At 39.8% G+C, this 25,536-nt stretch overlaps 1 protein-coding gene across 3 annotated transcripts in view; it reads right to left on the minus strand.

The window, feature by feature from the left end:
- The window catches only part of LOC101401067 (cytidine monophosphate-N-acetylneuraminic acid hydroxylase), a 106,287-nt gene that overhangs the window by 55,081 nt on the left and 25,670 nt on the right, over nucleotides 1–25,536 (minus strand). For all 3 annotated transcript variants that reach the window (XR_015553998.1, XM_087438106.1, XM_087438107.1), the window contains exons 3-5: nucleotides 22,856–22,947; nucleotides 2,337–2,446; nucleotides 574–764 (exon numbers count right to left, since the gene is read on the minus strand). Coding sequence is in view for 2 of the 3 variants with exons in the window: in XM_087438106.1 (XP_087294232.1) it covers nucleotides 574–764; nucleotides 2,337–2,446; nucleotides 22,856–22,947 (393 nt within the window). In the remaining variant the exon portion in view is untranslated. The remainder of the gene's footprint in view (nucleotides 1–573; nucleotides 765–2,336; nucleotides 2,447–22,855; nucleotides 22,948–25,536) is intronic.

Consider the following 25,536-nt stretch of genomic DNA (forward strand, 5'->3'; position numbering starts at 1 on the left):
TTAAAAAAAAAAAAGAGAAAATCAAAAGGACATGAAACTTATGTGATATTCGTGTGTCATTGTCCATAGATAAGGTTTTGCTGGAATGCGGTCGGGCTCATTCAGGACTGCCTATAGCTGCTTTTATGCTACAACACAGCAGAGTAGTCACAACTCCAGGCATGTGGTTTATAAAGCCTAAAATATTTACTCTCTGGCCTTTTTATACAAAATGTGTGCTGACTCCTGCTATAAATGTTGAACTGAAAAAGGAAGTCAACTTTGATGATCCTTAAACCTAGACTTTACCAAGTGGCCTGCGAGTGGTAAGTGAGAGGGTAGAAGGATTATTAACCCTGTCCTCCCTTCCCCAATAGCTCCTTCCTCACTCCCAATGGTGTCAAGTGTGGAAGCACTTTTAAAATTATGCTATGCAAGTGTAAGCATTTGCCTAAATTAGTCCTCTAAAGATCTACTTTTTATCATTCCAACTGACCCTACCTCAAAGTGAGCAATGATCGCAAAAGAACCCGAAAACAGGTTATGCCTTTACTGCAGGATTTTCTTATGAGTTGAGCACTCAGACTTCGTTACCTCAGATGGTCTGAGTGCATGTGACTGATGTAAATTAGGTCCGCTTGGCACAGCCTCTCCAGCCAGTCAGATGGAGGCTCATGTAGCAACCACCATCCACGGGCAAAAGCAGGACCAGTTAACCAAGGGTCAAACACCATCCTCTTGTCTCCCAGCTTGAGGTCCATGCAGGCGTGAGTGAGGTATGTTATCTGTGGGAAGAGAGTGAGATTCAGATTATTGCATCATTCCTGGCCAGCAACAATGAACTGAAAGGTTTGGTCTGGTTAGCTGACCAAGTCGTGTTGGAGAACTTTGCTTCCAAGCATGTTCAGGCAAATGGGACTCAAGTGAGACTCAGCAGCAGTCTTTAGATAAAACACAATTCCCAGGACAGGTCAGTACTTTATTAGAACAGAAATTCTCATGGTTGGTTTTAGATGTTAAGCCAATTGATTTACCTAGATTTACTCCATTTTAATTAGCTCCTACATACTTATGTACAATTTACACTGCAGAATATCTTTTGTCACCGTCCTTCAAAGCACAATTTACAAGGAAGGGCAGTTAGAGATATTATGGCAGACACTGGAGGATTTAAACACCAGAGTGGCTGTGAATAGGTATATGAATGAATGATTCCTGGTGAGTTTGGGTGGGTTGGCATAGCCTGGCGAAACAGGCTTGCAAGGCTTTCTCTTCTAAATTACCTGCTGACTCACTCAGGATGTCAGGGTCCTCTGAGAATGGCAATAAACAAGGACTCAGAGAGGGGCACAGACTGGAGGACTCCAAATCAACCACTCATTCCCTTTCCATGGTCTGGCTTATCCGCAGGAAAAAAGGAGTGCCCCAAGAAGCAGAGATAAGGAAACAGAAACTCCAGCGTCAAAAGCCAACAAAGAGAGTGAGGAGGGATCAAGGAACCCAATTCCATTTTATTATGCATTTATTCTAAATAGGTTCCCAGTTATTTCCCCAAAAAGTAACTGCCCATTTTTACAAGCTTCCCAAATATTCCAGAAAAATTAATTTTTGATCATTTACCTCTCCCAAACTACCAAAGTGTTGCTCTGGAGGAAACTCTCTTCTAAAGCTAGGAAAATGCACAAGGTTTGTAAAAGATCTTAGGGCAATGTTCAGAAATATACAACTGGCCATTTTATCTGACAGAGAGCTGGTATCAAGGGCACTGTCTAAACTTCCCTCAATAGTTTTGCATGACTCTCCTTTGGAACTTCCTCTAAAGATTTGTTTTTGTTTTTGTTTTTCTGATGATGATCAGCCCTGAGCTAACATCCATGCCAATCCTTCCTCTTTTTGCTGAGGAAGACTGGCCCCGCGCTAACATCCATGCCCACCTTCCTGCATTTCATGTGGGACGCCGCCACAGCATGGCCTAACAAGTAGTGCGTCGGTGCGCGCCTGGGATCTGAACCCAGGCTGCCAGCAGCGGAGCGCGCGCACTTAACCGCTAAGCCACGGGGCCGACACCTTGTTTTTATTCTTGTTTTTGTTTCTGGATATATTTCCTTGCAATCTCTGCTAAGTTCTGGGGGTTCCTAAAAAATTTGCTCAAGACTTCAGAATAACTATTATATGTCCTAACTAGCCACCTCAAAGAGTATTCAAGGTAATATAGGAGGTAAATATATATAAAAATGGGCATCTTAGTTTTATTTTATACATATAATATAGTATATATATGCACACACATATACATAAATGGACATCTTAGTTTTACTTTTGTTTTTAAGAATATTCTAATTTTAATGTTTCCTTACCTGTACTTCCCCAAAGGCTAAATCTTCAGGAGACCTGGGCTCTGAATCCCAGGGATTAGGAGGATTCAGTTCTAGAAGTAAAAGTCCATTTTCTTCATCCACTTCAACAACTAGAACCAAAGGGGAACAAATCTGGATTAACAACAAGAATGACTTTTTTTTTTAAGTGCTTTCTTTCTTTTTTTTTTTTTTTGTGAGGAAGATCAGCCCTGAGCTAACATCCATGCCAATCCTTCCTCTTTTTGCTGAGGAAGACTGGCCCTGCGCTAACATCTATTGCCAATCCTCTGCCTTTTTTTCCCTTTTTCTCCCCAAGGCCCCAGTAGATAGTTGTGTGTCATAGTTGCACATCCTTCTAGTTGCTGTATGTGGGACGCAGCCTCAGCATGGCCCGACAAGCGGTGTGTCGGTGCGCGCCCGGGGTTCCGAACCCAGGCCGCCAGTAGCGGAGCTCATGTACTTAACCGCTAAGCCACGGGGCTTGCCCCAAGAATGACTTTTAAAAAGCATCACTGAAATACAAATGCATGAAACAAAAATCAAAGGAAAATCAAAACAAAAGTCACTACTCATTTGTGTCAAGCAATATCTGCTGAGACAAGGTCTTAAACAAAGCCAATTCATTTCTTTATCCGTATTACACGTAAGTAACTCATGAGATCTCAGTCATGTCAGGGACACAGACACACACAAACAACTTCATTAATACAATTAAGTGAGTGATTGATGGAGATGAGTTCAGGTGCTAAGGGAGTATATAGGAAGGAGTGCCTAGTTGTAAGAGTCAAAGCAAATTTCAAATAGAAAGTAATCCTCCAGCTAGACTTGAAAGATGAGGTATTTGGGGCAGACAAAAGAATATGCTGATGTGAAGCAGAAGAGATGAGAGAACAGCATGTACAAAGACATGGGGCACGGGACAGCTTGATATTCACAAGGTGAACTGTAATTTATGACCAAGGAAAATGGTGTTTGAGCCAGGCAAGACAGGCCGGCGTAGGTCACAAAGGACCCTAGATACCATGGTAACGGGGAGTTTGGAACTTATCTTGTGGCAATGAGGTGTCAATGAAAAGTTTTAAGCAATTGTGGCAGACACTGCTGGTAGCCTGCACAAAATCTATTCTCTCCTTCCTCCTTATTATTAGCATCCTAATTTTTTTTTAGGAGTGGTGATATGCCTATCTAAAGATCACGATTTCCCAGACCCCCTTGCAGTTATGAGTGGCCATAGACATACAGTATATATAGTTCTGGCCAGTGACATGTAAGCAGAAGTCTACTGGTGAGACTTCTAGGAACACTTTTATTTTCCTGACAAAGAGGAACAAACTCAAGGGACCTGCACTGTTTGCCCTTTATCTTTCCCCCCTCTTATTTGGAACTTGGTTGCCAAGCCTGGAGGAGTAGGAGCCATCTTGAGACCCTGAGGAAAAGAGCCAGATACTAAGGATGACAGAGCAGGAAGATAGAAGGAACTTGGCTCCTTGATAAGCTGTGGAACAGCCATAGTGCCCAGGACTGCCTGCTTTCCAACTTCTTGTGCTGTAAGAAAAACAACCACCTATATGATCAGGCCACTCTTATTTGGGTTTTCTGTTACAACAGCCAAAAGCAATACCTAACTGCTATAGCAAGGGAGTATTAAAATCAGAACTTAATTTTAGAAAGACCACTGTGAGACACATGGGGAGGACCAATTGGAGGGAGGCAGGACCATATTTGAGAGTTCTCACCATAGTTTTGGGAGGCCATCAGCAAACCTGTCATGGGCATGGGCTCAGGAGACAGATGGCCTTGTTTGGAACTCTCACTCTCCCACTTAATACTTAATAGCTGGGTGACCTCGGGCAAGTTACTTGATTTCTCCATTCTTCTGTATTTTTATCTTTAACCCCAGCTACCTCCAAGGACAGTTAATCCTAATAAATGCCAGCAATTTTATTAATTGCTAAATGAAAGCAAATGAGGTCCTAGACCAAAGCAGTCTCTGTGGAAATGGTTTCACCACCCTGCCCTCAAAGAAAAGCATTTTCCTACTTTCTTCAAAGTATATAAAAAATGTTTTGCCTGCACGTTTTTTTTTTCATTCTTTTTTTTTTTATGGTGGTAACATTGGTTTATAACATTGTATAACTTTCAGGTGTACATCATTATATTCTATTTCTGCATAGATTACATCATGTTCACCACCCAAATACTAATTACAATCCATCACTACACTCATGTGCCTGCACTTTTCAAATGAATATTAATTATGCTCACTTTAACACAACTGCTTATGGAAGACACTGAGGTAAAAATTACCCATAAAATGAAAAATGGTGCGTTTTAGAATTTTCCCCAGTAGTTGTGAACAAAGATTTACATATTCTGTCAAACTTCAATTTTCAAGGTCATTGTGAGGGATTATACTAAAGAAAAAGTTGAAAACTTAAAGAATTACCTCCCCCAAAGTCTGTTTTTCTCTATCACTTCCCTGGCCTCACCCTCATGACTGTGTACTTAGATTCTCCCTCTCTGCCCCTGGCAAATTGATGACTCATTTAGACAGTGTCCCTGGAAAGCTCTCCCTGGTATTAGCACTACCGGCTCACTGGCTTCACTGGGGACTCAGATGTCACCTTATCACAGAGGGCTTTCTGACCACTCTATCTCAAAGAGCACTCTCTAGCCCACAACAGTCCTATCCCTCTCCAGCCCTCCACCCCTCAATATTTTTCTTCCTTGTCCTTATCATCACTGGACATATTATATGTCGTTTGCTTATGGTCTGTCTCCCCTACAAGATATAAGCTCCAGAAAGGCTGCACATCCTCCTCTCTCAGCCTAGGCCCTGCTCCTGCCCAGACCTGGTACATTAAGTTGGGAAATTTAAATATAGGATTATCTCAATATAAGCTAAAAATAACATTTATTTCTTAATTTTTATAATTTTATTTATTTGTTTTTTTCCCCCAAAGCCCCAGTAGATAGTTGTATGTCATAGCTGCACATCCTTCTAGTTGCTGTATGTGGGACGTGGCCTCAGCATGGCCGGAGAAGCGGTGCGTCGGTGCGCGCCCGGGATCCGAACCCAGGCCGCCAGCAGTGGAGCGCATGCACTCAACCGCTAAGCCATGGGGCCGGCCCTATTTCTTAATTTTTAAAAGAGCGCTTTAAAAACTAGAAACATGATTGCAGCAGATAGCTTCCATTGGACCCTACAGACCCACTCTTTTCTACCTCTCTCCACTCTTGTTCACCTGCTCTCTGCTTCAGAGGTTGACTCATACGGACCACATCAAAGGGTTCTCACATCTGCTGCCTTCTAGGTGAGTTTGGTCAGTGTGAAGCCCCAGGGTGAGATGATGAGACAATTCAGTGAGGTTGGGTTGTATATTCCTCTGCCTCTTTCCTCCTAAGGTCGCTTTAACCTAGACTGTGTTCTGGGCACTGACAGAAGTCACAGCTCATCTCATGGAGGCCTGTTCTTTACGACTCTCTTTCAGATTCTGGAAACTGCTTCCCTCCTCATCCCTTTGGGCCAAAAGATGGATAATTTGGTTGCTATTAACTCCAGGTTACTCCACCTGCCCCTGTGATGCTCCTACATCCACATCTTATAAAAAGTCCTTTTGTGAACACATCCTCCTCAAATTATCCTTATTTAGGATGCCATCTGCTTTCCTTTTGTGCATCTAACTAACGAAATAACTAAGAATAGCTATCTTGAAACCCCAAATTCAGAAGCATGATTATCTGTGGGGGATTACCTCTGGGGAGATATGTGATGTGATCAAGGAAAGTGACAAAAGATCTTCCCTTGTTAGTGTTTTATGTCTTAATTTGAGTGCTGGTACATGGGTTTTCACTCTATTGTTTTTTATACACTTTAAATATTGCTTAAGAATTTAATAAGAACAATATTTTTCTTAGTAATAGTTATTGAATAGTGAAACACAAATGGCTTCCTTAATAAAATCAGGAACACACAAAGAATGCTTGATATCACCATTATTATTTAACTATGTTCTTGAAAATGCAGCGGTATAATAAAGAGCCACATTATTATTATTTCCAGGTTATGTGATTGCTAGAAGACAGTGTCATGAGATAGAAGGAATGCTGATTTTGGAAAGATCTGGGTTGGAATCCTGACTCTGCTGCTTATTAGCATTATCCTGAGCTTCAGTTTCCTGATTTGCAAAATAAGATCATGATACACACGCTTCATAGAGTTGTTGTGGGATTCAATGAGATGATAGATCCTCAAGTGTCTAGCACTATGCCTGGTACAGAGAGGGCATTTATTAAATAATGGTATTATTTAGATAATTATTTTACCTTCAAGGAATGAATAGAGTTAAAAAGAAAGCTCGGTATTAGACAAACGAGTCTATAGACTAGCAAATACTAGTTAGAAAACATAATGGTATTATGAGACTCAGAAAACTCCTGCACTGGTACCCACTCTTAAGGATTTTCCTTTGTCAGAATTTTTATCTGTCAAGAAAAGCAGAAGAAAGTAAGAATCTATATCTCTTGACTATTGTTCCAAAGCAAGTACTATAAAGGTCTTTATGCCCCTTGCACAAAGATAAATTGCACAGATGCAGAAGAAGAACGTAACATCTGCCAAGTCCCTGCATCTATAAAGTAGTGAGAACGTAGTATACTTATTTTGACCTCACATGCTGAAAAAGGTCATTTGGGTTATAACAGTATCTATCCAGAAGAACAAACAAATGGAATTCCTTAAAACCTTTTGATAAGGAAGAATAATGAGAAAGAATTAAAACAAAAACATATTAGAAAACTATAATAGGGCCAGCCCTGTGGCTTAGCGGTTAAGTGCATGCGCTCCGCTGCTGGCGGCCCAGGTTCAGAACCCTGGGCGTGCACTGACGCACCGCTTCTCTGGCCATGCTGAGGCCACGTCCCACGTACAGCAACTAGAAGGATGTGCAGCTATGACATACAACTATCTACCGGGGCTTTGGGGGAAAAATAAATAAATAAAATTATTAAAAAAAAAAAGAAAACTATAATAATTAAATTCTTGGGGGGGCCAGCCCCGTGGCTTAGCGGTTAAGTGCGCACGCTCCGCTACTGGCGGCCTGAGTTCAGATCCCAGGCGCGCACCGACGCACTGCTTCTCCGGCCATGCTGAGGCCGCGTCCCACATACAGCAACTAGAAGGATGTGCAACTATGACATACAACTATCTACTGGGGCTTTGGGGGAAAAAAGGAGGCGGATTGGCAATAGATGTTAGCTCAGAGCCGGTCTTCCTCAGCAAAAACAAAGAGTAGGATTAGCATGGATGTTAGCTCAGGGCTGATCTTCCTCACAAAAAAAATAAAACAAATAAATAAATAAATTATTGGTTATTGGCATAAGGACAGTCAAGAAGATGGTTCTAATTAAACAACTGTTTAATATATTCCAGAGGAAAGACCATAAATTGGTGGGAAAGGAAGGGCTATCTAAAAAATGATGCTGTGGCAATTGGTTAGCTAAATATCCCAGATGGTTAAAGACACAAAGAAAAGCAACCAAGTCATTAAAGAGTATGATAAAATAGAATATCAAAGGGATCTTCTTTGATAGAGTAGAATAGAATAGAATATCTAAGAATATCTGATAGAATAGAAGATAGAATAGAATATCTAACTTTAACAGCAATGGAAACAACTCCGGTAGAAAATCTGAATAGATACAAATGTAAAATGAAAGCATTCTAACATCAAATTGGAAAACTGGCAAACACATTTAGAAAATATTAGCATCGCATTTGAAAAACAAATGCAATTTAAAACAATGAGACACTGGGGCTGCCTGGTGGTCCAGCGGTTAAGAGCACGTGCTCCGCTGCAGCGGCCCGGGATTCACAGGTTCGGATCCCGGGTGCGCACCAATGCACCGCTTGTTAAGCCATGCTGTCGCAGCATCCCATATAAAGTAGAGGAAGATGGGCATGGTTGTTAGCCCAGGGCCAGTCTTCCTCAAGGAAAAAAGGGGAGGATGGGCATCGGATGTTAGCTCGGGGCTAGTCCTCCTCACAAAAAAACAAAAACAATGAGATGCTATTTTTTGCCTCAAATGAGAAAAGTCTAATCTAAGACTGAGAACTGGTAAGCCTGAGCTGTTAAGGTATGAGGAAAAAAAGTCAGGCTCTTATACTAATAGGTAAGAGCAAAAAATGGTCCATTCCAAAGAATAGATGGTAATGCAATACGTTTTAAAGAGCGGATGAATGGAGAGGCGGAGTCAAGATGGCGGCGTAAGCAGACTCGGAACTCGCCTCCTCCCGTGGACCCAGCCAATTTACAACTACTCGTGGAAAAATTACCCCTGAGACAGAACTGAAAGCTGGATAAGAGGAACTCCTGCAACAACGGACAATCCTAACTGAGGTGGAAGAGGCAGAGACTCCCTTCTGGAGAGGAAAAACGCCGCCTTCACAAGCCGCCAGCTTCACGGCCACGGGGAGCAGCTCACAGGTACGCACCCTCCCTGGAGGCGCGGGGCCCTGAGCCGGGGAGCGCCCCCGCTGTGGGCATTTTGTGGACACAGCACAATCGAGACCAGCGGCATAATATCTGACTTTGCTGCTACTAAAGCATTGGGGAGCACCCCCAGAAAACCCGGTTCACAAAGAAACTAAAACTGGCTCTTAAAGGGCCCGCTCGCAAACTCACCCGTTTCAGAAAGCATCCTAAAATCACCAGAAAGAAAGGGGCACAGTGTTGTGGTGAAAAGACACTCACCTAATAGGCCCTGTGCATCCCGGTGAGGGGTGAGACCTCTCCAGGGACTGGGACATTGGCGGCGGCCATTGTTGTGGCCCGGTGTGGGCGTGCTGACACAGACGCCACTGGAGTTCTCCCTGAGGCCTGCTAGCCCAGGGTCTGCCCCACCCGCTAGAGCACCGATGTAATCCAGCTCAGCCAGGGCAGGCAGCCCACCCTAGAGACTGGCCCCACCCAACAACAAGCCCTCAGGCAACTTGTGGACCTGCATAGATTGGTGACTGGATTCTCTGCAGCCTGGCAACTGAGCCGACTTGAGCGGGGCAGGGTGTGCACAAGGAGTGGGTGGAGAGTGTGGGGCAGTGGCGGAGTGTGTGGGGCTCCCACAGTGGAGAGACTGGGTCCGCTTGGGGAGGTCGGGGCGCTCACATGGGGCAGGACTGTGTTGACTGTGTGGGTGTGGACCTGTGGGCAGCAGGGTTTGTCAGCTGCAGAAGAATTGTGCTTCTCAAGGACCCATATAGGAGGTTTGCCCCACCTTCCAAAGCCTGAAACGATTGGGTGCTCCTGTGCCTGAGGCCAGCCCCACCCAGCTGCAATCCTCAGAGAGCTGACAAGAGACCAAATAGGCTAGAGGCTTACAGCAATTGTAAGGCCCTGAGCCTAACAACCTGCCACGCTGGGGGCCTACTCACTTAAAAGAAATACTGCAACACAAATGTGGTATTAGAACTTGCAGCCAACTGTGCTGGGGATCCCCACACCTGATAAAGAGACTGAAGGGCCCACAACAACTACAAGCAGCTGAGCATTACAACAGCTGGTCAGGAGCATAACTCAGCCTCCCTGGGCGCCTACAGGGAGAGCAAACAGGCCACAACAGAAGGACACACGTAGCCCACATAGGGGTCACCCCTGGAACATTGAGAACTGAGGGAAGCACACTGGAAGCCTCCTAAGCCATCACTTACATAAGGTCACCTGTCCAAGAGCAGGAGACGTAGCTGACCTACCTAATACGTAGACACAAGCACAGGGAAAGAGGCAAAATGAGGAGGCAAAAGAATACATTCCAAGTAAGGGAACAGGACAAAACCCCAGAAAAGGAACTAAGTGAAACAGAAACGAGCAACCTACCTGACAGAGAGTTCAAACTAAGAGTGTTAAGGATGCTCACTGATCTGGGGAGAAGAATAGATGAACTCAGTGAGAATGTCAACAAAGAAATGGAAGATATAAAAAAGAACCAATCAGAAATGAAGAATACAATACTGGAAATGAAAAATTCATTAGAGGGACTCAAAAGCAGAGTAGAGGATACGGAAGAACGGATCTGTGAGCTGGACGAAAGACTAGAAGAAATTACCCAAGCTGAACAGGTAAAAGAGAAAAGAATTAAAAAGAGTGAGGACAGTCTAAGGGACCTCTGGGACAACATCAAGTGCACTAACATCCGTGTTATAGGTGTCCCGGAAGGAGAAGAGCGAGACAAGGGGGCAGAGAATCTATTTCAAGAAATAATAGATGAAAACTTCCCTAACCTAAGGAAGGAAACAGACATCCAGGTACAGGAAGCACAGAGAGCCCCAAACAAGATAAACCCAAAGAGGCCCACACCAACACACATCAGAATCAAAATGTCCAGAATTAAAGATAAAGAGAGAATCCTAAAAGCCGCAAGAGAATGTCAAGTTACATACAAAAGAAACCCCATAAGTCTATCAGCTGACTTCTCAGCAGAAACCTTACAGGATAGAAGAGAGTGGCATGGTATATTTAAAGTGCTAAAAGGAAAAAACTTACAGCCAAGAATACTCTACCCAGCAAGGTTATCATTCAAAATGGAAGGGGAGATCAAAAATTTCCCAGACAAGCAAAAATTAAAGGAGTTTGTCACCAAGAAACCAGTGCTACAAGAAATGTTAAAGGGACTGATTTAAGGGGAAAAGAGAAGACCACAAATAGGAAAAATTATCTATTTCCATGATTAGAACGTAATGGATACAGATACACAAAAAAGAGGTTAGATATGATATCAAAAACATAAAAGGAGGGAGGAGGGGAGTTAAAGAGTACAGCTTTCAGACAGAGGTCAAACTAAAGTGACCATCAATTCTGTATAGAAGAAGAAAGGAACAGAGAAGGACAACTAAAACACTGAGAAAAAAAAAAGTTAAAAAATGGCAGTAAGTACATACTTATCAATAGCTACTTTAAACGTCAATGGACTAAATGCTCTAATTAAAAGGCATAGGGTGGCCGATTGGATAAAAAAACAAGACCCATATATATGCTGCATACAAGAGACACACTTCAGACCTAAAGACACTCACAAACTGAAAGTGAAGGGATGGAAAAAGATACTCCACGCAAATGGCAATGAAAAGAAAGGTGGGGTAGCAGTACTCATATCAGACAAAATACACTTTAAAACAAAAACTGTAAAAAGAGACAAAGAAGGGCATTACATAATGATCAAGGGAACAATCCAACAAGAGGATATAACACTTGTAAATATCTACACACCCAATGTAGGCGCAACTAAATATATAAAGCAATTATTAACAGACATAAAAACAGAAATAGACAGTAACACGATAATAGTAGGGGACTTTAACACTCCACTTACACCAACGGATAGCTCATCCAAACAGAAGATCAATAAGGAAACATTGGCCTTAAACGACACACTAGAACAGATGAACCTAGTAGATATATACAGAGCATTCCATCCAAAAACTGAAGAATACACGTTGTTTTCAAATGCACATGGAACATTCTCCAGGATTGATCACATGTTAGGCCACAAAACAAGTCTCCATAAATTTAAGAAGATTGAAATAATACCAAGCATCTTTTCTGACCACAACGGTATGAAATTAGAAATCAACTATAGGAAGAAAATCAGAAAAGCCACAAATACGTGGAGATTAAACAAAATGCTACTGAACAATGACTGGGTTAACGAAGAAATCAAAGAAGAAATCAAAAAATACCTGGAGACAAATGAAAATGAAAATCCGACATGCCAGAATTTATGGGATACAGCAAAAGCGGTTCTAAGAGGGAAGTTTATAGCGATACAGGCCTATCTCAACAAACAAGAAAAATCTCAAATAAACAATCTAACAATGCACCTAAAGGAACTGGAAAAAGAAGAACAAATCAAGCCCCAAATCCGTAGAAGAAGGGAAATAATAAAAATCAGAGCAGAAATAAATGAAATAGAGACCAAAAAAACAATAGAAAAAATTAATAAAACCAAGAGCTGGTTCTTTGAAAAGGTCAACAAAATTGACAAATCTTTAGCTAGACTCACCAAGAAAAAAAGAGAGAAGGTACAAATAAGTAAACTCAGAAATGAAAGAGGAGAGGTTACAACAGACACCTCGGAAATACAAAAGATTATAAAAGAATACTATGAAAAGCTATATGCCAAACAATTCGACAATCTGGAAGAAATGGATAAATTCCTAGAATCATACAACCTTCCGAAACTGGATCAAGAAGAAGTAGAGAATTTGAATAGACCAATCACCAGTAAGGAGATCGAAACAGTAATCACAAACCTCCACAAAAATAAAAATCCAGGACCAGACGGCTTCCCTGGTGAATTCTACCAAACATACAAAGAAGACTTAATACCTATCCTTCTCAAACTCTTCCAAAAAATTGAGGAGCGGGGTAAGCTCCCTAACTCATTCTACGAAGCTGACATTACCCTGATACCAAAACCAGACAAGGACAACACAAAAAAAGAAAATTACAGGCCAATATCACTGATGAACATCGATGCAAAAATCCTCAACAAAATGCTAGCAAATCGCATACAACAATATGTTAAAAAGATTATACACCATGATCAAGTGGGATTTATTCCAGGGATGCAGGATGGTTTAACATTTGCAAATCAATTAACGTAATACACCACATTAATAAAATGAAGAAGAAACATCACATGGTCATCTCAATAGACGCAGAGAAAGCATTTGACAAGATACAGCATCCTTTTATGATAAAAACTCTGAAGAAAATGGGTATAGAAGGAAAGTATCTCAACATAATAAAGACCATATATGACAAACCCACAGCTAATATCATCCTCAATGGTGAAAAACTGAAAGCCATCCCTCTAAGAACAGGAACCAGACAAGGATGCCCACTGTCACCACTCCTATTTAACATAGTACTGGAAGTCCTAGCCAGAGCAATCAGGCAAGAGAAAGAAATAAAAGGGATCCAAATTGGAAAGGAAGAAGTGAAACTGTCACTATTTGCAGATGACATGATTTTATATATAGAAAACCCTAAAGAATCCACCAGAAAACTTTTAGAAGTAATAAACGAATATGGTAAAGTTGCAGGATACAAAATCAACATACAAAAATCAGTTGCATTTCTTACACTAACAACGAAGTAGCAGAAAGAGAAATTAAGAATACCATCCCATTTACAATTGCAACAAAAAGAATAAAATACCTAGGAATAAACTAAACCAAAGAGGTGAAAGATCTGTACACCAAAAACTATAAAACATTGCTGAAAGAAATTAAAGAAGACACAAAGAAATGGAAAGATATTCCGTGCTCTTGGATTGGAAGAATTAACATAGTTAATATGTCCATACTTCCTAAAGCCATCTATAGATTCAATGCAATCCCTATCAAAGTTCCAACAACATTTTTCACAGAAATAGAACAAAGAATCCTAAAATTTATATGGAACAACAAAAGACCCTGAATAGCTAAAGGAATCCTGAGAAAAAAGAACAAAGCTGGAGGTATCACACTCCCTCATTTCAAATTATACTACAAAGCTATAGTAACCAAAACAGCATGGTACTGGCACAAAAACAGACACACAGATCAATGGAATAGAATCGAAAGCCCAGAAATAAACCCACACATCTATGGACAGCTAATCTTTGACAAAGGAGCCAAGAACATACAATGGGGAAAAGAAAGTCTCTTCAACAAATGGCGTTGGGAAAACTGGATAGCCATATGCAATAAAATGAAAGTAGACCCTTACCTTACACCATACACAAAAATTAACTCCAAATGGATTAAAGACTTGAATGTAAGACCTGAAACTGTGAAACTTCTAGAAGAAAACATAGGCAGTATGCTCTTCGACATCAGTCTTAGCAACATCTTTTCAAGCACCATGTCTTACTGGGCAAGAGAAACAATAGAAAAAATAAACAAATGGGACTACATGAAACTAAAAAGCTTCTGCACAGCAAAGGAAACCATCAACAAAACGAAAAGACAACCTAACAATTGGGAGAAGATATTTGCAAACCATACTTCTGATAAGGGCTTAATCTCCAAAATATATAAAGAACTCATGCATCTCACCAACAAAAAAACTACCAACCCAATTAAAAAATGGGCAAAAGACCTGAACGGACATTTCTCCAAAGAAGATATACAGATTGCCAACAGACACATGAAAAGATGTTCAAAATCACTAACTATCAGGGAAATGCAAATCAAAACTACAATGAGATATCACCTCACGCCCGTCAGAATGGCTATAATTAACAAGACAGGAAACAGCATGTGTTGGAGAGGACGTGGAGAGAAGGGAACTCTCATACACTGCTGGTGGGAGTGCAAACTGGTGCAGCCACTATGGAAAACAGTATGGAGATTCCTCAAAAAATCAAGGATAGAACTACCATGTGATCCAGCTATTCCACTGTTGGATATTTATCCAAAGAACTTGAAAACACCAATTTGTAAAGGTACATGCACCCCTGTGTTCATTGCAGCGTTAATCACAATAGCCAAGACTTGGAAGCAACCTAAGTGCCCATCAAGGGACGAATGGATAAAGAAACTGTGGTATATATACACAATGGAATACTACTCAGCCATAAGAAACGATGAAATCCAGGCATTTGTGACAACATGGATGGACATTGAGGGTATAATGCAAAGTGAAATAAGTCAGAGGGAGAAGGTCAAATACCGTATGATTTCCTTCATTAAGTAGTAGATAATAACAACAATAAACAAACACATAGGGACAGAGATTGGATTGGTGGTTACCAGAGGGGAAGGGGGGAGGGAGGAGGGTGAAAGGGATAATTTGGTACATGTGTGTGGTGATGGGTTGTAATTAGTATTTGGGTGGTGAACATGATGTAATCTATGCAGAAATAGAAGTACAATGATGTACACCTGAAATTTTTACAATGTCATAATCCAATGTTACTGCAATAAACAAAAAATTTAAAAAAAAAAAGAAGAACGGATGAATGGATTATGGACTCATTCATTCATTTAGGATCTGAAGTGAAGAGGATCGTGTTAGTCATAATTTTCAGTTCATGATACATTATATTTGGTCCACACAAAGCTCCTCATTCATTCATTCATTCCCTTTATCTCTGTTTCCCACTCTCATTTCCCTTTCCTCCCCTACAGGCAACCATTTGAATGTTCGTGAAAAATGAGTATTATATTGTGTGTGTGCATTTTTAATTTATATAAATGGTAGTGGGTCTCTAGTCTTTTTTTTACTCTTTTTCACTAAACACTATGTTTTTAAGATTCAGCCATGTTGCCATATGTACATTGTGCCATATGTATCTAGTCCACTTCTTCTAACTGCAATTTAGTATTTCATAGTGCACGTCTACCACATTTTACCTATGTACTCTCCCAGTGGTCGACTCCCAGATTCTGTCACAATGGGATTTCTTTGGGATATAAACAGAAGTGGGAGTGACGGATCATAGTGAATTCACAACTCTCCTCTTTGAGCGTTGTCAGATTACTTTCCAGAATGGCTGCACCAGCCACACTCCCCCTACATGCATAAGGATTTCTATATCCCTGCATCTCTGACAACATTTGGCATCATCTTAGTTTCTAACATTTACCAGTGAAAAATAAGTAAAGTGATACCTTATTGCTTTATTTTGCAGTTCTCTGATAATTAGCGAGTTTGAGCAATTCTTCACATGCTTATTAGCCTTTTAGGATTCTTATTCTGTAAAATGCTAGCTCATGTCCTTCCTCATTTTTATATTGGATTTCCTGTCTTTTCCTTGTCAATTTGTATTACTTCCTCCTATATGCTAGATAATATTCTCTTGTTGGTTGTAAATATCACAAAATAATCTCCCAAATTATCATATGTCTTTTAACTTTGTCCATGGTGTCCTTCATTTAATAGAAATTTTTAGTATCAATAGAATCATATTCATCAATTTTTAATTTTTTCATTTCTTCCCCTCTGAGCTATACTTTTGAAGTGTCATTTGAAGAATCAAGAAGTACCACCTCATCCCTAGGTCACAAAGATATTCTCCTACATTTCTTCTGTTACTTTTATAGTCTTACCTTTCTCATTTAGGCTATTAGTCCATATGAAGCCCAACTTTACACTGAGGTGTATGAAGCGTTAGATACGGGTAAAAGCTTTAATTAGTCATACCCTTTTGCTAGTAATTCAACAATCTTATGGAAAGAACTCCAAAAAAAGAGAGGCTGTTATGCACGAAGACCATAGTTTTATTTTTGATGGCAAAAAATAAAACTGAGCAGCCTAAATTCTAACAACAGAGAAATGGCTAAATGAATTATATAAGTCAATATTTCATGTAAACATACTTTAAAATTATGTATATGTAGATTCTGACATACTATGACTAATATCTATTATAATATTAACAGATAAAAAAAGAGGATACAAAAATAATTTATACAGAATAATTCCAATTATTTGTAAAAGTATGCCTAAAAGGAAGACTGGAAGAGAGAACAACTAGATACAAGATCAACAAGGAAACAGAAGACTTGAACAACACCATAAATCAACTAGACCTAACAGACACATACAGAACACTCAACCCAACAACAGAATACACATTCTTCTAAGTGCATGTGAAATATTCTCTGGTATAGACCATATGTTAGGCCATAAAACAAGTTTCAATAAATTTAAAAGGATCAAAGTCATACAAAGTATGTTCTCCAGCCACAATGAAATGAAATTAGATATCAATAAGAGAAGAAAGTTGGGAAATTCACGAATATGTAGAAATTAAACAACATACTTCTAAATACAAATGACTTAAGAAAGAAATCACAAGAGAAATTAGAAAATACTTTGAGACAAAAAAACATAACATGCTTAAAGATGTGGAATGCAGCTAAAAGCACATAAAAGGAAATTTATACCTGTACATGCCTTTATTAAAAAAGAAGAAAGATCTCAAATAAAAAACCTAACCTTCCACCTTAAGAAACTAGACAAAGAAGAGCAAACTAAACCTGAAGCAAGCAGAGAGAAGGAAATCATTTAAAAATTAGAGCAGAAATAAATGAAATTGAGAATAGAAAAACAAGAGGAAAATCAATGAAAATAAAAGTTGGTTCTTTGAAAAGATTAACAAAATTTACAAACTTTTAGCTAGACTGACCAACAAAAAAGAGAGAGACTGAAATTACTAAAATCAGGAAAGAAAAAGGGGACATTACTACTGATCTTACAGAAATAATAAGATTGTAAGGAAATGCTATAAACAATTGTACATCAACAAATTAGATAACCCAGATGAAATGGAGAAATTTCTAGGAAGACACAAATTAACAAAACTGACTCAAGAAGAAATAGAATATCCGAGCAGACCCATAACAAATAAAGAGATTAAATTAGTAATCAAAAAATTTCCCATAAAGATTAGCCCAGGCCCAGATGGCTTCACTGGTGAATTTGACCAAATGTTTAAAGAAGCAGCAACACCAATACTTCACAAATTCTTCCGATAAATAGAAGAGGAGGAACACTTCCCACCTCATTCTATGACAGCAGTATTACCCTGATACCAAAACGAGACAAAGACATCACAAAAAGAGAAAACTGTAAACCAATATTCCTTATGAATATAGATATAAAAACCTTTAACAAAATATTAGCGAATATGATTTAGCAATATGAAAAAGAATTGTACACCATGACCAAGTGGGGTTTATGTCAGGCTGGTTTAATATTCAAAAGATGCAAGGCAGGTTCAATATTTGAAAATCAATTAATGTAATAAACCACATTAACAGAGCAAGGGGGAAAAAAACTACATGATCTTTTCAGTTAATGAAAAAGGCCTTTAACAGAGTCCAATGCCCTTTCATGATAAAAACACTCAGAAAACTTAGAAGGGAGCTCTCTCAAGCTGCTAAAGAGCATGTATCATACTTAATAGTGCAAGACTGGGTGCTTTCCCCCTAAGAACAGGAAAAGGACGAGTATATTTGCTCTTGCCACTCCTCCCTGGAGGTTCTAGCCAAGGAAATTGGGCAAGAAAATGAAATAGCAATATAGCTACTACCAATAGTATCTCCATTTGAGGAAACTAAAGTATAAAGAGAATAACTCGCCCAAAGTCACTTAATTGTGTGTTCGAGCCCAGGATCTGAACACAGGCCGTCAGGCCCCATGGCCTTTACTCTTAACCATTTTGCTATAATGTCTCTACAGGTCTTGTCCAGAAGACTTAGAGATTTTCATAAAAGCCCCAAAGCAGCTATGGATTTCTGGGTTACACAGGCATAAGGTTTATAGTCTATTGTCCTTTCACTTACATAAACTAATAGTTTATGATGTTCAAACCTATGCTTCTTACCAATTCTTATCTGTTTTCCTCCAAACAAATTTGGAGTATTTGTATAGCACATGTAATCAGTTTCCGGTAACAAGAGATCCTGCAGGTTTCCTAGGCTAGGTCAACAGACATAAGGTGAGGTTTACTGGTGAAAGAAACTGGTGGTCCAGGTGTCCCTTTGAGGGGCAGGGAGAAGACGAACCTGTGGTCAAAGCAAATAGTAACTCTCCCTAGAACAGCATTCTATCTTCTTGGGAGAAGAATGGAAAAGGACTTACATCTCAACAAGTGACAGTTCTGCTCATAGGGGAACTGGGAGGACGCCTGTGCAAGGCAGACTCTTCTTTAAAAAGTAATTTGGAGTGGCTGTCACCAAGACACATGGGCAAGAGTGGCCCTGGTATTCTATACCATATACTATGGTCACAATAATTTGAGCCTGAAAAAAATGTAAATGTAGCATAATCTAAGTCCCCAGTCTGGAGTTACAGCCCAGGGAGCCCCCAGCTCAGCTCCCTTCACGGGCCACCAGTAGTAATTTATGCAGACATATTTTTTCCTAATTAGGTCATACTATACATAATGTTTATAACCTGCTTTTTTTTTTTGCTTTATATCAGAAATGTTATTATTTTAGTTTCTTCAATAGTAGCACTTTTAAGATATATCTTAATGTTTAAATTGTTTCCAGTTTTTCTCTTTTGTAAATAGTATTGCTGTGAATGGACATTCTTATAGCAATATCTTTTGACACATCAATGATTATTAAGATCTTAGGACACGGTCTTGGATGTGGAATTGTTGGATCAAAGGTACGCACGTTCTTAAGTGTGATAGGAAACTCGCTGGAAAGTTTTAAGCAGAGGAATAATGTGGATTGATTTGGATTTTTAGAAGATCAGACTGGGTGCTGTAAGCAGTATGGATTGTAGAAGGCGAGGGTGGAAACAGGAAGGCCGGTCGTACAGGCAGAAGGTGAGTGACTGTGACTTGCACTCAGATGGAGGCAGTGTGGATGGGTTCTGAAAGGGTTTTGGCAGAGAGGCAACAGGATTGATGGTTTAGATATGAGTGTTTAAGGAAAGAGAAGACTCAGAGTGACTACCAGGTTTTGTTCAACTGAGTGGATATGGTGCCATTTGCAGAGATGCAGAAGGCTGGAGGAGGAACAGGTCTGAGGATAAAGTGGGGTTGGGCCTTAAGAGTTCTGTTTTGGGGCCGGCTCCGTGGCTTGGCGGTTAAGTGCATGCGCTGTGATGCTGGCGGCCCGGGTTCGGATCCCGGGCGCGCCCCGAGGCACCACTTCTCCGTCCAACCCGAGGCAGAGTCCCATGTACAGCAACTAGAGGGATGTGAACCTATGACATACAACTATCTACTGGGGCTTTGCGGGGAAAAAAATGAATAAATAAAATCTTTAAAAAAAAAAAAAAAAGAGTTCTGTTTTGGCTGCATGCTTGTTAATGCCTATTAGAAGTCCATGTTGAAATACTGAGTAGGCAGTTGGATATCAGAGTTGGAGCTCAGGGATGAGGTCAGAGCTGGAGGTAAATTCTTTGGAGTCATCTGAGTAAAAATGGTGTTGAGAGCTGTGGGATTAGATGTGATCCTTTAGGAAAAGCATTTAGCTAGAGAAAGCTTAGGATCGAGTCCAACATCATTTCAATATTCAGAAGTGTAGCAGGGGATGAGTCAGTAGAGGAGACTGAGAAGTAGTTAGTGTGATCAGAATAAAAATCAGGAGGGTATGGTAGACAGAATAATGGCCCCCAAAGATGTCCACATTCTAATGTGGACTATGAATGAGTTAGGTTATATGACAAAGGAGAGTTAAAGTTGCAGATGAAATTAAGGTTGCTAATCAGCTGACCTTAAAATAGGAAGATTATCCCGGATTATCTGAGTGGGCCCAATGTATCACAAGGATCCTTAAAAGAAGAGGGAGACGCGACTACAGAAAAACGGTCAGAAATGCGAGACTATGAAAATGGACAAAGAAGGCCTTCTAGATGCTGGAAAAGACAAGGAAACAGATTCTCCTTTAGATCTTCTAGAAAGGAACACAGCCCTGCTGACACCATAGTTTTAGCTATGAGACCTGTGTTGGACTTCTGTTCTACAAAACTGTAAGATACTAGATTTATATTGTTTTAAGCCACTAAGTTTGTGGTAATTTGTTACAGCAGCAAATAGGAAACTATTACAGAGAGTATTGTTTTCCAAACACAAAGAAAAGAACATATATTGAGGAGAGACTGGGCCACTGGGCTGTATACTGCTGAGAGTTTGAGTATGGTGGCAATAGAAAAGCAACCACTGAATTTAGCACCATGGAGAAGACTGGTGACCTTGGAGGAGCAGTGTTAGTGGAGTGGTAGGGTCAGAAGCTCAACTGAGAGAGAATGGGAGGTGAAGGAGCAGAGACAGTGAGTGTGAACACCTGTTTCAAGGGGTTTAGCTGTTTAAAGTCTTGGAGAAATGAGAACATAACTTAAGGGGGAATGCAAGGTCTAGTAAGGGCTTGTGTGAACACTAGAGCACGTGTGTGTGTGCGCGCGCACGTGCGTGCGTGCACACAAGGACAGGGAAGGACAAAATTGATGATATAGGAGAGAGACAATTGCAGGAGAGAAGTCCTTGAGTGAGTGTGAGGAGATGGGATCCAGTGTGTGAGGCGAAGAGCTAGCCTTAGGAGCAGGGTCAGTGCATCCACTATAACCGGTAACAGGAGACAAGGAAGAATGTGTAGGCACAGGGGCAGGTGGGCTGATAAATTTGGTGGTAAGAAAAGGACTTTCCATTACTGACTTCCCATTACTGCATTGTAGGGTCAACGGGAGGGTAACAATTCACACAAAGTGCCTAATACTACACCTGACACACAATAACATTCTGGATTAGGTCTTAATGCTTAGAATAGCATTCAAAGCCCTCCTTGCAATGTACCTTTGCAGGCTTATATTCTACTACTTCAATGCACATATACCCTATACTCCAGTCAACTAAACTATACATTTGGCCCCAAACATGCTCAAGTTACCCCAGCTGTTCCCTTTACCAGGAATGCCCTTCTTTCTCTTCTCTGCCCGATAAAATTCTGCCCATCTTTCAAAATGCAACATAAACACCATCTCTGGCATGAAACTTTCTGTGATTCTCTCAGTTAGATCAAATCTATTTTTCATTCCTATAGCAGTCATTCTGAAACAGTGTGTCTAACTGAAAGATTGTCACAAGTAACTTTTTCTACCAAAGAAGCACAATTTTAATCAAAACAGACGAAAACTTATTCCTATGACTAAGGCTTTCTTACTCATATTTCTACAGGCTTTCTTGAGTAGGAGAAAGCAGAAAGCACAAGTGGAGCCAGCATACTGAGAATCTGTAAACTGTAGCTGCTTATCTATGCCTGAAAGAGCCATGGAATTGGAAGTATTTTATCTCTCAAGCAAAACTATGAAGTTTCATCATAATTTTTGAGAGGATCGTGCACATGAACATCCATCTATGTGTCTTCACTGATAAAATATTCGGAACCACTATTTTATAGTGCACTGTATCTAAGAAACCTATCAGGGCCAGCCCCGTGGCTTGGCGGTTAATTGCGCGTGCTCCGCTGCTGCCGGGCGGGGTTTGGATCCCAGGCAGGCACCGATGCACTGCTTCTCCGGCCATGCTGAGGCCGTGTCCCACATACAGCAACTAGAAGGATGTGCAGCTATGACATACAACTATCTACGGGGGATTTGGGGGAAAAAATTAAATAAATAAAAATTATAAAAAAAAGAAACCTATCAGAGCATCCTTGATCTTCGTTGTTCACAGGTTTCTCTGAGCTACCACATCATGTAAATGTCATCTCATTCACACTGACTGTCTTATCCATCTTTGTATCTCTTAATACCCAGTCCAATGTTTACACATGGTAAGGTCTCAACAAATGTTTGCTCAACAAATGAATGAATGACGGGATCTTTCGGAGAAGTCCTGTTTAGAATTTTCAGCATTAATTATTTAAATAATAATAAAAAAAAAATCCGCAACTCTAATGTCCACAGTTTAAAATCAGACTGTATCCAAAGCTTCAAGTGAGACTGGAAACAAGTTGACAAGAAGGACCCCAGTAACAATGATAGCAAAATACATTTATCAATATTGATGGTATTTACCCAGTTCATCTTGACAGAAGCTGCCTGGAGGATTGATATACTTCATGGTGCTCACGTCTAACTTCCAGTTGTGTTTTGTGCACCTAACAGACCTGGATGAAAAATTATACTTAGGTTTATGAAAACACAAAAATAAAAATTAATCTTATTAGGCTAAAATGCATTATCTTTGTGACAAAATTATATTAGTTGGTTGAACACAAAATACAGGAAAGGAAAACTGTTAATAGCTGATATTCAAATATCCAAGGAAATATAGACTAATCATCAGTAGGTGGTTTAAAAAATGAAGATAAACTCCACGTCATAAAATGACAGGTGTTAGAGATGAACAGAGCCACCAGAAGAAAGTGGTCTTCAGGGATGGTTCTCTTATAAAAGCTAAGCTAGATAAGATCTAATTGGGGCGAATACAAGGAAATAATGTAGTAGTAGTAAATACAGGTCTATGATTTACAATCACTCTACAACAATGACCCCTAGTACAGTGTACTAAATCTAAGTTCAACTAAAGTTTTTGTTTTTCAAAGAGAGAAGATTTCCTTCAAGTTTAATATTTCAGAGCATGTTGCCAGGTAAATGCAGGATGCTCAGTTAAATATGAATTTCAGATAAATAACAATTTTTAAATATGTCTCACACAATGTTTGAAATAGACCAAAAATTTGTTATTTATCTGTAATTCAAATTTAACTGAGTGTTCTTCATTTTTATTTAGTAACTCTGGCAACTCTGTTTCAAAATAAGAATCAGACTGTAACAAAACAAGATTACTTAGTAATTTTTCTCTTTTCCATTTCTTATCAGAGGCAATTGGTGGTTGGAGATGAGGCATAAACAGTTCCATGTCTTCTCTTTATTTTGGTAGTGTTTCTAGAGAAGCTTTTTTTAACAGTTAAATAATTTTTTTTACGAACAAGTATGTCTCAAACCAGAAATATCAGATTTTTTAAACTAAAAATGTCTATTTTAACATATAAGAGAACTATGTTGATTTTTTCCAAGCCTCATTATATCTAGAATTTTTATGTTCTTTTTCAGTAATAAGGCAAAAAGCATATTTCACATTTCAATTTATGGAGGATTATTTTGTGACATCTTTCTCATCGATGAGTAGCCAACAACCTTTCAAAAATTAAGAGAACATTAGAAATGCAGCTTTTCAGCATGCTTAGCCATTAAAGGGGAAACTATCACAAGACCATAAAGGTTCATGAATGGCAGCTAGACAGGAGGGAGGCAACAGCTTCACGTGCAAGATAGGTTGTGAAAAATTGTTAGACTTAAAAAAAGAGAACCACAGCTTATAAGAGTTGCTGATCTTTTTCACATGTGAAGAAAGAAACCAACTGACATGGGTAGAACAGGTAGGTCATTGTTCTTGACTATATCCTGGAAAAGAGAGATTTTTCAGGTGAAATGCTACACAGAGAACCCATGTAGAAGCAACTGAATTTGGAGAGATGGATAGGGGAGTGTAGTGTGTGAGTTATTTTGGGGATGCAGTTTCAACATATAAATGCTTGGCAAGCTGCATCTGGCAATAAGGCTGGGAGAATCTGGTTCCTTCTGTGCAGGAGAGCTGAGAGAGTGCTGGCTCCAAGTTAGCCTGTCAACAGGATAGGGTGAAACTGGGATCAATCATCCCCAAGGCTTTGGATGAAGAAGAGAAAGGCCAGTCTGTGGTAAAGCAATCACTATGTTAAGAAGCATTATGTTAAGATCCAAGAACCATCTGAGTTCCCGTAAATAACCTCTGTTCCTAAATTACACAATAAATGTATATCAGAGTAATAATAACAGTAAACATAATTAACGTTTACTGAGTGCTTATCTTATAGCAGAGTTCTTACAAGTGCTTTGTATTTGAAATCACTTAATCCTCTCAGCAACTGACGAAGTAGGTAATACTTTCATCTTCATTTTATAGAGGAGAGGATTAAGGCCTGGAAAGCCCTTGTCCAAGGTCACTGAGCTGGGAAGCAGTGGGGCCAGGCTTCTAAACTAGGCAGTCAATGAAGAAACACCATGCTCTTAATTACTAAGCTGTAACATCCCCTTTAAATGGCTGGCTAAGTGCGCACTGTGTCAAACAGCCCATCAGAGAGAGAAAAACAGTCTCAAAACTACAATAGTTACCCTGCCCCCTGGACCAGAGTGGCATGGGGGCAGGCCATCAACTGTATGTATTAAAAATGACTGTATCGAATAAACGTTTATCGATTATTCCCCCCCAAAAAAACCCTGCAATTGTTAGAAAACCTCAACGTCCATGAGTGCTTGCAAAAGTTTACTAGTGACAGAATTACCAATGTCTGATGTTTCTCTAATTTGAATCCACTGAGAAGATGGAAGGGAATCAAAACAAGACTGTCAGCAAATTACCAAGAGGTTCTTCTAGAGTAGAGCTGTCAGCTAAAAGTATGTCCCATGCAATTCTGGGACATATTTATACTAAAAATATATTTGTTGTTTATCTGAAATGCAAGTTTAACTGGGCATCTTCTATTTTTAGTGGCCAAATTTAGCAACCCTATCTGAGGAGCCAAGAAAGCTACAGACACTACAGTGGTTAACGTTTAAAAATCTAATAATGTGTGGGCTAGGCCCTGAAACTAAGTGTGCAGAGACGTAAACCTGTCTCTAGGTGTGAGAACATTCTAGATTTGAGTGACTTCTTC

The sequence above is a fragment of the Ceratotherium simum genome, chromosome 13, assembly GCF_057802395.1.
Source record: "Ceratotherium simum simum isolate JZ-2026a chromosome 13, ASM5780239v1, whole genome shotgun sequence".
In the NCBI taxonomy this organism is placed as follows: Eukaryota; Metazoa; Chordata; class Mammalia; order Perissodactyla; family Rhinocerotidae; genus Ceratotherium; species Ceratotherium simum.